The sequence below is a fragment of the Lissotriton vulgaris genome, chromosome 10, assembly GCF_964263255.1.
Source record: "Lissotriton vulgaris chromosome 10, aLisVul1.2, whole genome shotgun sequence".
In the NCBI taxonomy this organism is placed as follows: domain Eukaryota; kingdom Metazoa; phylum Chordata; class Amphibia; order Caudata; family Salamandridae; genus Lissotriton; species Lissotriton vulgaris.
The window spans coordinates 4,590,569-4,607,146 of NC_141698.1; the positions used below are offsets into that span (position 1 = coordinate 4,590,569).

A 16,578-nucleotide genomic window follows, 5' to 3' on the forward strand; every position below is an offset into this window, starting at 1 on the left:
TGCCTTAAATCTTTCATAGATTCACATTCATGATTTTTTTCCCAGGCTGGGAACCTATGATAGTCGGTGACAACATAGCTTTGCACCATTACAATCAATAACACAGGAAAAAAGCCACAGGTTTCATATACCAGACCACCTCATTGTGTGACCCAAACTTCAGCCAATGAGGACTCTGGACGCACCGCTCTTACCCTGACAGAGGCTTCCAATTGCCAAATGTTCCACCTAGAGGTAGTGCGATGACGTCAGATAGACCCTCCTGGAACGGGCAGGAGGGAGGGTCACACATGAATCTATGAAAGATGCCAACGCCGGAGAACCAAAGTTACAGGGAAGTAAATCATTCCTTATCCGGCAATGGATCTTTGATAGATTCACAGTCATGCCAGGCTGGGAACTCCTGGTAGCCAGTGCTGTCATAGCATACTGTATATAATCAATACATTTACAGTAACACAGCCACACACTATGTGAGGTTATCACATGAACTCTGGACAAGCATGTCTCCTGCGGTCAGACTTTCAAAGCTTGTCTAGAGGAGTGATTTGTAGCCCCACGAAGAGGGGGGAGGCAGGTCACGCGAATCTATGAAAGATGACAAGGATGAAGAACTGTCTTTACAGTAAAGTACAGTTTTCTTCTCAATGTTGGATCTTTCATAAATTAAAATGCTTGAATTACAAGTAAATGCAAAAACAAAAGAAAACCTGGTATCCTACTTAATTTAAATGCAGCAACCACACTGTATTCCTTTAGTGGTGGGGTTGTTTATTCACCCTAATTTCTCAATGACTCTTATTGTGTAAGGAAACTCATATCCTTATAGAGAAACACATATCAAATGACATACGCATTTTATACACCATTTAGAATATTCACCACAAATAACATTGACATTAATTTGACATCATAAACATAAATATAACACAATACCAATATGTCATAAACTTCAACATAACTATAACAAAAAAATATATAACATGTATGTACAAAAATACGCCACAATCTTTGGCGTTTCTGAAATTCAGTTCACTATTTCCTGAATTCATCAATTGACTTTGCCTGTACATGCATCCAAATATTTGTCATCATAAATTGATCAATCAATTTAATTATCAATTTAAAATGTCAATTTATGAACCCAGACGGGCTTTGGAAGGTGAGCAACCACAAGAGTGATGTAGTGAGCCGGAGTACCCGAAAACTGCTAATCGGCGCTCTCCTTCGAGAGTAGAGACATGCTCGAGAGCAAAGAGGGCGAGCCGAGCTGTAGTCGCCATGTTGTGGCTTGCAGGCTCGCGCTGAGGTGTCAAAACGAGGTTGCTCTCGATTGAAGAACAACCCCAGTGGCAGCACAGATGTGAGAGCGGGAAGAGGTATATGCCTCCACTCATACAGGAACGAGGTAGCGCTCACTGCTCAGTCACTGGGGTCTATGCTACTTCCCTATAAGGTCTTCCCCTTGCACTGGAAAATTGAAGAACCGAGAGAAACAGAAGAGGATCCGCCTATTATGCAATAGTTTCCTCACATGCTGAAGGAACTGTAAGGACTACAACTGTTAAAAAAGAGGCCGGTGTCTCTCCAGTGATGATGCAGATTCTTATAAAGTACCTGACGTGCAACTCTCGAAAGCAGGGCAACTCCTGCATTGTTCAACCAGTGACCTCAGCTCTGCCATTAAATGCCTAAGACAAAGGCAATAGGACAGCAAAAGGGCTTGGTGGACCTGCAAAGAGGTTTGTAAGATTCAAATAGAACCCCAGCTAACAAGTCTTGACACCCAAAATGGTGGCAAAAATGGGCGAAAAGCCCAATATTTTCACCAAGGAGGACTTGAACACATATCTCTCAAAACTCCACCAAAAGATCTCTGAAACAGAGACTGAGGTGATGGACCTCAACAAGACATCCAGGTTATCAAAAAAAGGTCTCAACTAGTGAAGATGGCATAGTCGGCATCAGCCAGGATATGATGGTCTCCAAATCAGCCCTCATTCGCTTGGAAGAAGAGCTGAAAATGTTGAGAAATGTGCTGAGCTGGAAGACAGGCCACGCTGGGACAATATCAGGATCCGTAACGCAAGAGAGGCAGAAGAAGGCTCAGGCATCGAAAGGGTCTGTTGAGAGCAATCCAATGTGAGGACGAGGATCTTGTAATTCAGATTGTGTCAGCTTGTAGAGCGGGGGCTCAAAGGGAGGGCCACAGCTTCCGCCTCAAGGTATGTTGGTGAGACCGGTGTCTTCCTAGAAGATCTACAATGTCATCGGAGAGGCGAGGAAATCAAAAGCCTCAAAGCGTATTATCCCTTCACTATCACTAGACCTTTGCTGGAGACGGATCCATCAGAGATGAACCTTCCCAGTGGGGCTGAGGTTCCAATCAGACTCTAAAACCTGCATGATTCGCACTATGGAAGGAGAGAAGGAAGCCCCAGGAATGACGGACACCTCCCCGCCGACAGAATCCCAGGTGATGCGAGAAGCAACATTGAAACCAAAAGACAAGTGGAAGAGACGCCGTCCACCAAGGAATTACACACAGACACCTTGAAAAGAGAGGCTGTAAAGTTACATATTGAGTCACCGTCACAAACCTAAGTTGTTCACTGAAATTGCAAGAGGCTCCCACCTGAGGTGGCGGCAAGCTAGAGAGTTTGGGGGGGAGCCTATGAGGGTGCATCCAGAGAGCATTTTTTGGCTGTGATGCATTTCACATATGTGTCAAAGAGGCATCTACTCTGTTCCAAGGCTGGTTGTTTTCAAATGAGATCTGTGCAGGTTTCCTTCTCCAGTTGAGGTGGGTTTGCAGGAGGGAAGGTGCTCACCCACGGAGCTTGTGGGAAGAACAACCAGGCATGTTTTGCATCTATCACGCAAGAGTTAGAACAGGAGCCAAGAAGGCAGCTCTTTGTAGCAACACAGCCATGGCGACGATAATAGCCTGGAATGTATACATATATATATATATATACAATATATACAATCTGGGGAGCAATAAAATGTGAACACACTGACAGAATCCGCCTACAGGGAACTCATGCCCTTAACAGGGATGGCCCCAGGATGTGGAACGGGCGCTTTCCACAGAAAACTGTGCCAGAGCAGAGGCAAGGAGGAGTGGGGCTGTGGTGTGGTTACCTAACTACAGTGACTTTACAGCAAAAAGGCTGCGTCAGACTCCAAGGATGGGGTTTGCCAGTGTAATAACTGTCATCTGAGGAAGGACATAACCACCGTAGCTATATAAGCCCCAAAGGTAGGCCAGGAGCACTTCCTCACGACTGATTGGCAAGTAAAAGATGGGCCCTGAGTGAACTTATAGGGGTGGGAGACTTTAGCCTGGCACCAGAGCCCACACTATGTTATGTTATGTTAACAGGAGCTTGTAAAGTGCGCGGTCACCAAAGGTTTCATGGCGCTGATGACGTGTGAATGTGTAGCGTGCAGGTTGTTAGTATGCTTGTTTGAACAGCCAAGTTTTCAAGGCCTTCATGAAGCACAATAGATTGCTGCAGCTCCTGATTGACAATGGGAGTGAATTCCAGACTTTAGGGGCTATTAGGAGAACCTGCAACCTCCCGGTCTCTTGGGTTTGATGGCTGGGGTGGACAGTAGGTGTAAGTGGGAGGAGCGAAGGTTGCGTCTGGAAACATGCTTTGTGATCATGTCATTGATGAATGTAGTGCTCTTGCAGTGCAGCGCCTTGAAAGCTTTAAATGCGGCCCGTTGCTCCACCGGCAACCAGCGGAGTTTTTGCAGACAGGGCCGGGCTGATTGCCGTTTTGGTTGTTTGTAGATTTGCCTTGCCGCTTGGTTCTGGACTATTTGGAGCCGGTTGAGCAGATATAGTGGCAGGCCTATATAAAGGGCATTTGAGAGATCAAGGCGGGACAGGACTAGTGCTAGTAACGCCTGCACAAGGGCTGCGTGGGTCAGTAGGTGGGAGATCTTTCTGATTTTCCACAGTTGGAAGAGACTAGTGGATACCACTGAACCCACTTGGCCTCTAAGAGAGAGGTTGGCGTTTATAGTGACCCCTAGACTTTTCACAGAGGGCGAAGCGATGGGAGAAGGACCAAAGTCCCGAGGCCAGAAGTGTGGGCCCCAGCTGATGTCACGTTTCCCTGGCAATATCAATTCGGTCTTGCCTGGGTTAAGTTTTAGATGGTTGAGGTTCATCCAATGTTGGATAAAGAGCATCGTGGTTTTGAATTCCGTGACAGAGTTAGGGGAATCCAAGGAAAAAATCAGCTGGAGATCGTCGGCGTAGTTAAAGACGGTGAACTTCCTGTCCTCTAGGGAGTGGATCAGAGGCCGAAGGTACAGGTTGAACAGCAGAGGGGACAGTGAAGAGCCCTGTGGAACCCCGCACGAAATGGGTACTTTGGGGGCCGTAAATGTGCCAAGGCGTACTGCTTGGGTTCTACCTGTAAGGAAGGACTTAATCCAGTTATAGGAAGGACCTTGGATACCTGCCTGTTCGACACGGTTCATTAAGATGTTATGGTCAACCGTGTCGAACGCCGCCGATAGGTCCAGGAGAACCAGCGCCTGGGAAGCCCCCTTATCCGCATTAGCTCTCAGTCTATCCAAAACCGCAAGGATAACTGATTCTGTTGAGTGTGCGGGTCGGAAACCAGCTTGGTTAGGCTCCAGGTAGTTGGATTGCTCTATGAAATTAGAGAGGCAGCTGGCCACGTGAGTCTCCATGATCTTAGCTCGGTAAGGTAAAAGGGAAATCGGGCGGTAGTTGGAGGGACTTAAGGGATCAGCCCCAGGTTTTTTTAGCAATGGAATAACCGTGGCATTTTTAGGTCTCGCCTGTCGATGCGCATGCGCATCGAGCTTGCAAGACTATGGGGGCTTATCCACTCTTGAACCAACTTGCAAGGAATCGTGGCGATTCCTTGCAGTGCACGAGAAATTTAAGCTCAATGCGCATGCGCATTGAGCTTAAGAGCGCGTGCACATGCCCCCAGCCGCCTGCCTTGCCTACTCTCTCTCTCACTGCCTCCTCCAGCTCCGCCCCCTCACTTCTTGATTGCACGGCCGCTAGGCCGTGCCTCCCCTATTCTCCTCCCCCCTCCTCCTCCTACTCTCCTCCCCTGCCTGCTGTGGCGCACCTCTCCCCTCTCCCCGCTCCGCCCCCTCCCCTGCCCGCCGTCTTACGGTCTTTGCAACTCCCCAGCCATATGTTAAAACCCCTCGCACTCCAGGCCCCCGCTCCGCCCCCTCCCCTGCCCGCCGTGTCGCATTTCTCCTCCCCCCTCCCCTTATCTGGCTTCCCTCCGTCTGTTCCCTCTCCCCGCTCCGCCCCCTCCCCTGCCCGCCGTGTCGCATTTCTCCTCCCCCCTCCCCACAGAAATGCCCTCCGTCTTCCCGTACTTTTTGCTCACAACTGCCTGAGCACTCGATCCTCTCGAAAGTTTCAGCGCACTCCCCCATGTCATCAGCCATTTCCCTCACACGCACGTCGCATTTCTCCTCCCCCCTCGCCCCCTCCCCTGCCCTCCGTGTCGCATTTCTCCTCCCCCCTCCCCTTATCTGCCTTCCCTCCTCGAGGTTCTCCGACGCCCCGCACCCTTCACTTTCCGGCCCACTGCTTGTGCTCTCGTCAGTCACTCTCTGCCGGCCTGTGTATGCCAGGCATGCCTCTGCTCTTTGGTAGCCTCGCTGGGCCCCTCTATGCCCGCTGGACCCCTCTATGCCCGAGCTTCCTCCATTCCTTCGGTATCGCTGCCTGTCCTGCCCCCCCACCCCTTCGTCCCTCCCGGAGCCCCCCCTCCCTCCCAGCAGAGCCCCTAACCTTCGCACCCCGCAGCTGATGCGCCCTCCCGATTCTCCTTGTCTTACCAATTCCTTTACTCTGCCGACCCCTTTTTCCTACCACTTACCCCTTACGACGGGTCTTCTGTGGCTGCCTGCGTTGGTGCCCCATCCCCCCAATCCCTTTGGCGCCCTTTCCTTCTACCACAGTTTCTCTTTTGCACCCTGCTATCACCCCGAGCCCAACCACCCGTACATTTCACTGGGACCGCTCTTAATAACATTCTATGCCTTAATCGCTCCATTTACTGGTCGCCTCTGCTGGGAGCCCCCACCAGCTCCGTACTCACAAATATATGCCTAATCCCTCCAGTATACCTTGCGTGCCTCTTCACCAACCAGTGACCTCCAACAATATGATGTTGCTACACATGTAATATCCGCCTCGTCCTTCCCTTTAAACGGTAACTTTCACAATTACTTGCCACCCCGCGATGTCCTTGCCTGCGTGCAGCACAAGACCCCTTGCCCCTACTCCGCCCATCACCAACCCACAAGCTAGCCTAGGACCGACCCCCACGGGCCCGGGCCAGTGAAGCCAGCACCAAGAACCCCAGCTGCCCCCCCTATCCTCCGACACCCCTTGCTGTGCTTCTCTCCCCTGCTGCACTCTCCTGCTCTCTAGAGATGTGGCCTAACGACCAGAGCTGCCATCTAAGTCACGTAAATACAAAACATGTTGCATTCCAAATGCTATAGGTGTCACATTCGCGAAAGTTATAACTATTGGCATTGTAAATGACAAAGATATCAATTTAGCTATTTTAAAAACTAACAAATAAATAAAATATTTGTCATTTACAAGACCAATAGCTCCAACTTTTCTAATGCGAGACCTATTGCATTTCCAATGCTTGTTAAAGGTGTAGGGTACCTCACCTGTACTAAGGGACTCATTCAGAAAAGGGAGAATAGTATGGGGTAGTGCAGAGAAGACATCTCTAAGGGGATGAATGACGTTACAACGCATACTTTTACAACGCATACCTTTACAACGCATTTTTTACAACGCAATATCCATTACAACGCATTCCATTACAACGCATGACATTACCACGAATTTTTAAAAACTACCTTTACAGCGCATTCCATTACATCGCATACTACCTGTACAACGCATACCGTTACAACGCATAACATTACATTGCATGTAAGGTAAGTATTGGATAGCGTAGGGGTAAAAATTACTATTCTACCTCCAGGGGGGTGCAACAGTAGGGTAAGTGTTGGATAGTGTAGGGGTAAAAATTACTATTCTAACTCCAGGGGGTGCAACAGTAGGGTAAGTGTTGGATAGTGTAAGGGTACTATGCGTTGTAATGCTATGCATTGTAATGGTATGCGTTGTAATGACTGCGTTGTAATGACATGCGTTGTAGTGGTATGCGTTGTAGTGTCATGTGTTGTAATGGTTGCGTTGTAATGGCATGCGTTGTAATGGATGTTGCATTGTAAAAGTTTTGTTGTAATGGTAGTGCGTTGTAAAATTTGCGTTGTAAAGGTTGTTTCCCTCTCTAAGGATTGGGGGAGGGCAATGGTCGCTGGGGGAGCCCGATTTGACACGAGTCAGGAGATGTAGTAGTGTGCTGGGACAAATACCTGACAAGTGGCTCAGGCAAGATGGATTTCTGGATATGTCGTCCAGTGAGTCCCTGTTGACAGTGGGTGGGATACTCGCCTTTATAACAGCGATTTTATCCAGAAAAAAGTTGTTCATGGAGTCACACAGTTCTTGTGTTGGAGCTTGGTTGGGTAAGATTCTCTCATTGCAGCTCAGGTCGTTCACAATTTGAAAAATCTCCTTTGATTTGTTTTGGGCGTTCAAAATTTTAGCAGAGAAAAAGGCAGCTTTAACTGTTAAGTCGACATTTTATAATCATTACGCGCTAGCAGGTACTGCTGCTTGTCTGCACTCGAGTAGTGACGCCTCCATTTCCTCTCAGATTGGCGGAGCATGAGTTTTTGGTCCTTTTGTTCACTGGTGAACCACTTGTGGGCATCAGAGTGTCTGGCCCGGGAGAATTTAGTGAGAGGGGCGTGTATGTCACAGGCCGACAACAACCAGTCTGCAATGACCAGTTCCATAAAGTTGACATTGGGATTGAAAATAAGGGCGGTGCTAGCTAGGGTATTAATAAACTTATTTTTATCAGTGGTTCGCCACTTTCTAGTCAAGCCACCAGGCACTATAGGGGGCTTAATCCTGCCATTTAGGGTAACCGTAAATTCAATCAGATAGTGACCCGACCATATAATACAGGGGGAGATAGAAGTCACAGATAAGGTGAGATTATGGCTCCAGATTTGATCCAGCGCATGTCCTTTAGTATGGGTAGAAGAATGTATGTGCTGGGACAGATTCAGGTTGGAAAGCAGGTCAGAAAGTTCCATAGCATGCGGTCCTCCAAGGGTGTCATTGAGCCAATAGTTGAAATCACCTATGAGCAGGACCCTTGCATGGTTCATGACAAGGTTGGCAATTTGTTCACTTAACAAGAGTGGAAAAGAGGGCAGTATAGGAGCACCAACGCGAGAGATCCGATGTTAGTATCTAAAGTAATGACCAAATTCTCGACTTGTGGTGGTTCGAGGGAAGCCATAGTGTCAAATTTGTGATTGTTATGTATTATGGCGGCAACATCCCCACCCTTCTTCCCTGCGGGCCGATTGGCCGCTAGAATGTAATAGACTGAGGGGAGGGCCGCCAAAATATCCGGTGTAGAGTCCTCAGTAAGCCAAGTTTTGGTGATCAGAAGGACATCCGGTTTTTCCAAAGCTAGCAACCAGAAGATGTCCAGCTGATGTTTTACCAAAGAACGGGTATTCAGATAGAAAACCCGAAGGGTGGTCTCATTACTTAAGGCGGGAAGGGGGGAGGGGACTGGAGAGGGCGGGGCTGGACAACCCGCCTGTTCTGACAGAATACCATTCGTCAGGATGCGGTTGTATGTGGTCAGGTCAAGAGAGGTTGGCTGTGATGTAAGCGTTCGGAGTGCTCCAGGGGAATAGGAAATAAATTGAGCAGCATCCTTGGCCCCTGGTCCCGGCCGGGCATGGACGGGTGCGGCCGGGCTTGCCTTTGGTGCACCTTTGGCGCGCTGCCGGCACACCCGCTGCGCGCGTCCGCTGCGCCTCCACGCTGTAATGGACATTTATGCCTGGCCCTGCCTCCAAGCTCCACCTCCTGCCGGCCGGTTGGAGAAGGCCTAAGGTGGGGAGCTGGACGAGTGAAAGGGGTGCGGCAAGTGAATAGGAATTCAATTTAAAAAAAAGATACAATTGTGATTCGGAGTGAGTGCAACAAGTGATTCTGAAGGCACAAACAGATTTAAAACACAGTGCTAACAAGCCAGGTTCGCGCGGCAGTCAAACAGCAATTCTACTAGATTGCCACCCTTAAAATAGATATATTCAGGGCGCTTTGGGGGCAACTACAGGAACAGGGCCTGTCCGGTATCCGGTGTGAAGCGCGGCACCTAGAACGGGACTATATGTACTGTTCATGTGTTCATAAACCCTACTCTCGGTCAGATACAGACTGGAGCTCCCAACCAATTCTCAAGCCACGATTAAGATAGATCGGAGAGAGAGCACTTTCAGACCATGCAACGCTTACATGGGAGGATAGATTGGAGAGAGAGCACTTTCAGACCACGCAACGCTTACATGGGAAGATAGATTGGAGAGAGAGCACTTTCAGACCACGCAACGCTTACATGGGAGGATATATCGGAGAGAGAGCACTTTCAGACCACGCAACGCTTACATGGAAGGATAGATCGGAGAGAGAGCACTTTCAGACCACGCAACGCTTACATGGGAAGATAGATTGGAGAGAGAGCACTTTCAGACCACGCAACGCTTACATGGGAGGATATATCGGAGAGAGAGCACTTTCAGACCACGCAACGCTTACATGGGAGGATAGATTGGAGAGAGAGCACTTTCAGACCACGCAACGCTTACATGGGAGGATAGATCGGAGAGAGAGCACTTTCAGTCCATGCAACGCTTACATGGGAGGATAGATCGGAGAGAGAGCACTTTCAGACCACGCAACGCTTACATGGGAGGATAGATTGGAGAGAGAGCACTTTCAGACCACCCAACACTTACATGGGAGGATAGATCGGAGAGTGAGCACTTTCAGACCATGCAACGCTTACATGGGAGGATAGATCGGAGAGACAGCACTTTCAGACCACGCAACGCTTACATGGGAGGATAGATCGGAGAGAGAGCACTTTCAGACCACGCAACACTTAAATGGGAGGATAGATCGGAGGGAGAGCACTTTCAGACCACGCAACACTTACATGGGAGGATAGATCGGAGAGAGAGCACTTTCAGACCACGCAACACTTACATGGGAGGATAGATCGGAGAGAGAGCACTCTCAGACCACGCAACACTTACATGGGAGGATAGATCAGAGAGAGAGCACTTTCAGACCACGCAACGCTTACATGGGAGGATAGATTGGAGAGAGAGCACTTTCAGACCACCCAACACTTACATGGGAGGATAGATCGGAGAGTGAGCACTTTCAGACCATGCAACGCTTACATGGGAGGATAGATCGGAGAGACAGCACTTTCAGACCACGCAACGCTTACATGGGAGGATAGATCGGAGAGAGAGCACTTTCAGACCACGCAACACTTAAATGGGAGGATAGATCGGAGGGAGAGCACTTTCAGACCACGCAACACTTACATGGGAGGATAGATCGGAGAGAGAGCACTTTCAGACCACGCAACACTTACATGGGAGGATAGATCGGAGAGAGAGCACTCTCAGACCACGCAACACTTACATGGGAGGATAGATCAGAGAGAGAGCACTTTCAGACCACGCAACGCTTACATGGGAGGATAGATCGGAGAGAGAGCACTTTCAGACCACGCAACGCTTACATGGGAGGATAGATCGGAGAGAGAGCACTTTCAGACCACGCAACGCTTACATGGGAGGATAGATTGGAGAGAGAGCACTTTCAGACCACGCAACGCTTACCTGGGAGGGTGATAACAAAAGGGAAAACTGGAGGTTTGATAAATGCCTTTTAAAGCGGAGGCATCATTGGACACCCTGAAAATAATGGAACAGAGAAGTCTCGCCCTTTTATGGGATGCACTTAAGGTGGTTATGAAAGGCCGATGAGTAGCAGCAGAGGCAGAGCAAAAAATAAATTGGAATTTAACTAGAAATTAGAAGCAGACCTGAAATTGGATGAAGCAAGATATAAGGCTGCTGGATCTCCCCGGGTTTTCTAATTTCTAACTTCCTCGAGGGGCCATTTGAATCTAGTAGCCATAGAAAAGTTTGAAAAGACACCCATGCGCTTGAAACAAAAAGATTACAAAAAGGCCAACAAAATGGACATTTGTTTAATAATGTTTCTTAAGAAGTCAACCATCAGACATAGAATTTATAATGTTAAAGACCCCAAGGGCCTTGTCCAACAGGACGCGAAGCGGGAAATCTGTGGAAAATACAGTAAGAGCATCTGTGCGGCAGGTTCCGTTGTCCTTCCTGTCTTTGGTTGCCTTTGTTATCACCTAGAACAGGTGAGGTCACTGAGGTACAAACCACAGCGGATGAGGTATCACGGGCATTAAACATTTGGAGCCTAATAAACCCCAGGTTCAGATGGGCCGACTCATTTCTTTCATAAATGCTTTCAATCTGTAATTGCTGCACAACCTGCAAAGCTGTTCAACTCATGTGAGCGATGAGGAACAGCTTCCACCCTCAATGACAGAATCGACCGTCACCCTGATGCACAGACCTGGCCATCCCATGGCCGCCTGCGCTTACAATAGACCGATACTGCTGGGTACACAGATGTGCTCACCTCTTTGGTACCTAAAAAAAAGCAAGACTGATCTCCAAGGGAGAATGAACGTCTTTTAAAGGGACTGGTCTAAGTTGCCTCTTTCAGCTGCAAAGAACTCATGAGACTAGTACTAGACGATGACATGCTGTATCACCGCAGCCCAGCTTCGAATCCTTTCTGAATGGAGTCTCAGGAGCCTGAGAAGCGTTGGATCCGTATGGAGGCCGTTCTTCCGGGCTGAGCTATGTGGGATGTAACATGGCGCCTTAGAACACGTAGGCCACAGATGGGATACGTCTTTGTACTATCTCTCTTAAGAATAGGGACCTGGGTAAAGTTACAAGGCCCAAGACATTGCCTCCTGTTTGAATGAGGTGTCACCAACAATTTAGAGCCGGGCATGTTACAAACTTTCCTTCCTACATCTGGTTTTCCCTTATAATCTTAGACATACATTGTAAGAGTGCAATTCCAGCAGATTTGAGAGAATAACAGATGCCAAGGCATCCATTCTATGGGCACCAACTTCAACATGGGGCGGAAGCCATGTTGATGCCCTTATTTAAAGATGTTCTGATGGTTATAGGCGAAGAGATGATGTCTCCTCCATATTTTGGTTCTGTTGGTTCCTTCAAAACCATTGAATCTGAATTTCTACTATAACTCCTAAAAGAGGACGCCGTGGTCTAATAAGGCGTACACAGGGGGTATTAGTCGTTGCTGGGAGCCAATGCAATCGCGCCAACAAAGGCGGAGATGGGATTCTATGGGGGTCTCTGCTGTCCCCCTGTCATTCAGCCTTGTTCATTGGACCTTTCTTTGGACAGATTCAGTCTAATCTCAGTCATACGCTGAGGATGTGTAGACTGTCTACGAGCAAGTGGAACACGTAAAGATTTCCAGACACTGAGGAGCTGAATGGAAGAAGTGGCCACACTCATGAACTAGGGTGGACCGAAAGCAAACATGGCAGAGATTATGATCCTCTGCAGATGCTTCGGATGGAGGATTCTCTTCCTCCTTTGAGGGTCTTGCTGTCTCTCCTGATATCGTTTGCCTCTAACGTATGGAATCTGGGAGCAGTTTGGCCCTGGAGTTTTCAAGCACAGAGGATGACGAAGATGGATCTGGTGTCAGCCCTCCTGCTGCACGGTCCATAGTGTACAATTATAAAACACTCCTTTCTCGGAAAGGCTTGCCCGGATGATGTCACCAGGCCCTGCCCACAGCTCCCATTGTTTTCTTCAGCTGTTTGAGGGGGGCTACAGTGCCACAAGCCAATCAGAATGAAGACTACAGGTCTGCATCTCACTGTTGTGCCAACAACTAAAGAAGTTAGAGAAACTTTCACAGAAAAGGCTGGCAAACCTAGCCATCCCGTTCTGGGATCTGTGGTATTTGCAGCTTCAATTTATCCCTCATGAGACATTTCCTGCTAAAACATGTCGTGTAGTTCAATAGATATAGGAAGTCAGTAAAACAAGGTCTAGGTATTTCTTTTTACAACAGACCACCATCATCAGAAATACTTGACCCTCCACTTTCACCCTTAGATCTGAATACGGGGTGTTGGTTCCATTCTCTGCCCCCTCCATGCCCACACTCCCTGGTTTCCTTGCACATCACTTTATTAGCCATATGTCAAGTAGTCCCTGCATCCTTCCCCCTCCTCTGGTCACACCTCTGTAGCATGCTTATTCCATCGCCTTACTTCCTCTTCGTCTGTCTCCATCTTCCTGATTCTCTGATTACATCATCTTAGCTCCATCCGTGCTTCGACCCACCCAGACACTCTATTTCCATGCTCTTTTCCTGCTTCATAGCTCACACCAGTAGTCTAGGCTCTTCCTCTTTCTCTACCTTGCTAGCCCCTCTGATTCCAAAGCCATAGCCTACTTCCTCTTTATTCCCACATCTTTGTTAGTGCTTCTCTCAATGTCTGCCTCCCAGATCCTGACTGAACTCTCTCTTGCAGGGGCACCTTCATTGTGTACAAAGAAGGGGACGTGGGGCACCCCATGGTCCGTGAGCGCAACTGGCACAACAGCGACTTCAACTTCGACAATGTCCTCTCTGGCATGATGGCCCTCTTCACCGTATCCACCTTTGAGGGGTGGCCAGCGTAAGTGTTTCCAGGGCAAGCCAGGAGGAGGTACCCCTTTTGCAAAATCCAGTATTTTAGGGTGTGGTTGTGGGACACACAGCATCGTAAAAGATTACACTACTCCCTTGGGGAATGGGTTAGTGAATCGAAATGAAAAGAAATGCTAAGGGTGATTGTGGCTGTGCTTGGACGGATTAATGCCAAGAAACCAAGGTGGAGGATTCCTGTAGGGTAAGAACGGAGTGGAGCTATATGAACAGAGAAAGGCATCATGGGAACAAGGCAAAAGGTGTGTGTTGTAATATGTAGAGTACAAGCGTGTGAAAGAAGCAGAGTGGGAATGACAGGCGTAGAAGCAGGGACACATGCCCAATCACGGTGAGACGGTCCACAGACCTCCCTGTTAGTGACGGGGCATAGAAGCAAGGATACATGTCCAATCCTGGTGAGACCATTCACAGACCTCCCTGTTAGTGACGGGGCATAGAAGCAGGGATACAAGCCCAATCCTGCTGAGTACCATTCACAAATGTCCCTGTCTTCTCTCTCTCAATCCAGATTGCTGTACAAAGCGATCGATGCCAACGGTGAGAACGTGGGACCCATCTACAATTACCGTGTAGAGATCTCAATCTTCTTCATCGTTTACATCATCATCATTGCCTTCTTCATGATGAACATCTTCGTGGGCTTTGTTATCATCACCTTCCGGGCTCAAGGCGAGCAAGAGTACAAGAACTGCGAGCTGGACAAGAACCAGGTACCAACTTCACACCTTTTTTTTTTTACATAACGGTTTATTGATTTTCTACAAGGTACAGTAGCAATTAATGAAAATTTAGCAATATCATTCACAAAATTGTATAGCGTTAGTATACGAAGAGAATAGTATTTCTATATTAGGTGATTGATGGTAAATGTTGTCTCAGGTCTATAGAAAGCACATATCATTACCACGATCACACCTTAACCAGGCATTGTTTGAGGCTCATCAGATTCCTCTCGGTCCATAGCATCTGTAGCCTTGTTCCTACCAACTAATCTCTCAATATAATTAAATTCAGACCCTATTTCACTTTAGAATAGAACAGAATAGAATATAATAGGATCAGATCGGCTAGGAGAGGATAGGTTTGGATCGGGTAGGAGAGAATAGGATCGGATCGAATAGGAGATGTTAGGTTCAGATCGGGTAGGGTAGGAGAGAATAGGATTGGATCAAATAGGAGAGGATCGGGGAGGAGAGAATAGGATCGGATCGAATAGGAGAGGATAGGTTTGGGTAGGGTAGGAGAGAATAGGATCGAATAGGAGAGGGTAGGATAGGATCTGATAGGAGAGGATCGGGTAGGAGAGAATAGGATCAGATCGAATAGGAGAGGATAGGTTCAGATCGTGTAGGGTAGGAGAGAATAGGATTGGATCAACTAGGAGAGGATCGGGGAGGAGAGAATAGGATCAGATCGAATAGGAGAGGATAGGTTTGGGTAGGGTAGGAGAGAATAGGATCGAATAGGAAAGGGTAGAATAGGATCTGATAGGAGAGGATCGGGGAGGAGAGAATAGGATCAGATCGAATATGAGAGGATAGGTTCAGATCGGGTAGGGTAGGAGAGAATAGGATCGGATAAACTAGGAGAGGATCGGGGAGGAAAGAATAGGATCAGATCGAATAGGAGAGGATAGGTTTGGGTAGGGTAGGAGAGGATAGGTTCAGATCGGGTAGGGTAGGAGAGAATAGGATCGGATTAAATAGGAGAGGATCGGGGAGGAGAGAATAGGATTGGATCGAATAGGAGAGGATAAGTTCAGATCGGGTAGGGTCGGAGAGAATAGGATCGGATCAAATAGGAGAGGATCGGGGAGGAGAGAATAGGATCGGGTCGAATAGGAGAGGATAGGATAGGATCCAATAGGATAGGATCGGGAGGAAAGGAGAGGATAAGATAAGATCAGAGAGGATAGGATAGGATAGGATTAGGTAGGGTTGGGTAGGATAGGGTAGGATAGGGTAGAATTGGATTAGGTAGAGTAGGGTAGGAAAGGAGAGGTTAGGGTAGAGTAGTGGAGAAGATCGGATAGAATTGTGTGGAGCCCCATTCGTACAATTCCCTGCCCGATCTATATAGAAAATCGGATAGAATAGTGTGGAGCCCTATTGGTACAATTCCCTGCCCGATCTATATAGTTTCCTTCCTGATCCAAAGTGTGTACGGCTCCATCCGTACTACTCCCTGCCCCATCTGTATCGTATCCTTCCTGTTCCTAGGCATCTTCGGGCCCTATTTGTATCATGTACTTTGTGATCCTCAGCATGTGCAGCCCCATCCATACAATGGCCGACCCCATCTGGAGGGTCTTCTTTTCTTCCAGGAGATCCTCATCAATAATCATAAGCACTGAATCGTCCCGCGCATGTGTGGGCCCCAGGAACACTTTTTTAACGATATGTAAATAAGGCTGCACATATGTACAACTGCACAATACCTTTCTGTAGAAAGGAGCTGCACAATAATGTAAATAAGGTTGTTTGCAGCCTATAAAAGGCTACAAAATTACAATTTTTTTTAAAAGTATCCAGTTTAATTAGTCACCAATTACATGAAAAATGACTATTAATTAATCACGATTTGTAGAGTGTGGCTGCTTCACCAGCGAGGGTCTCGAGGCGCTGAGAAAACTATTCACAAATCTTTTTTTAAAGGAAAGGGAGTAACGGACATTGTTAGCAGACAGGATGCAATGTGAAAGCATGAATAAGACTGGTACCATGCCTTCGGAGACCCCACCTGTCCCTCCGTAT

The 16,578-nt window shown here is 47.9% G+C and overlaps 1 protein-coding gene across 1 annotated transcript in view; it reads left to right on the forward strand.

Annotated features, from left to right (window-relative positions):
* Window positions 1-16,578, forward strand: part of CACNA1F (calcium voltage-gated channel subunit alpha1 F) — a 291,317-nt gene that overhangs the window by 167,703 nt on the left and 107,036 nt on the right. The window contains exons 27-28 of the mRNA XM_086940156.1: window positions 13,647-13,793; window positions 14,334-14,535. Coding sequence (XP_086796282.1) covers window positions 13,647-13,793; window positions 14,334-14,535 — 349 coding nt within the window. The remainder of the gene's footprint in view (window positions 1-13,646; window positions 13,794-14,333; window positions 14,536-16,578) is intronic.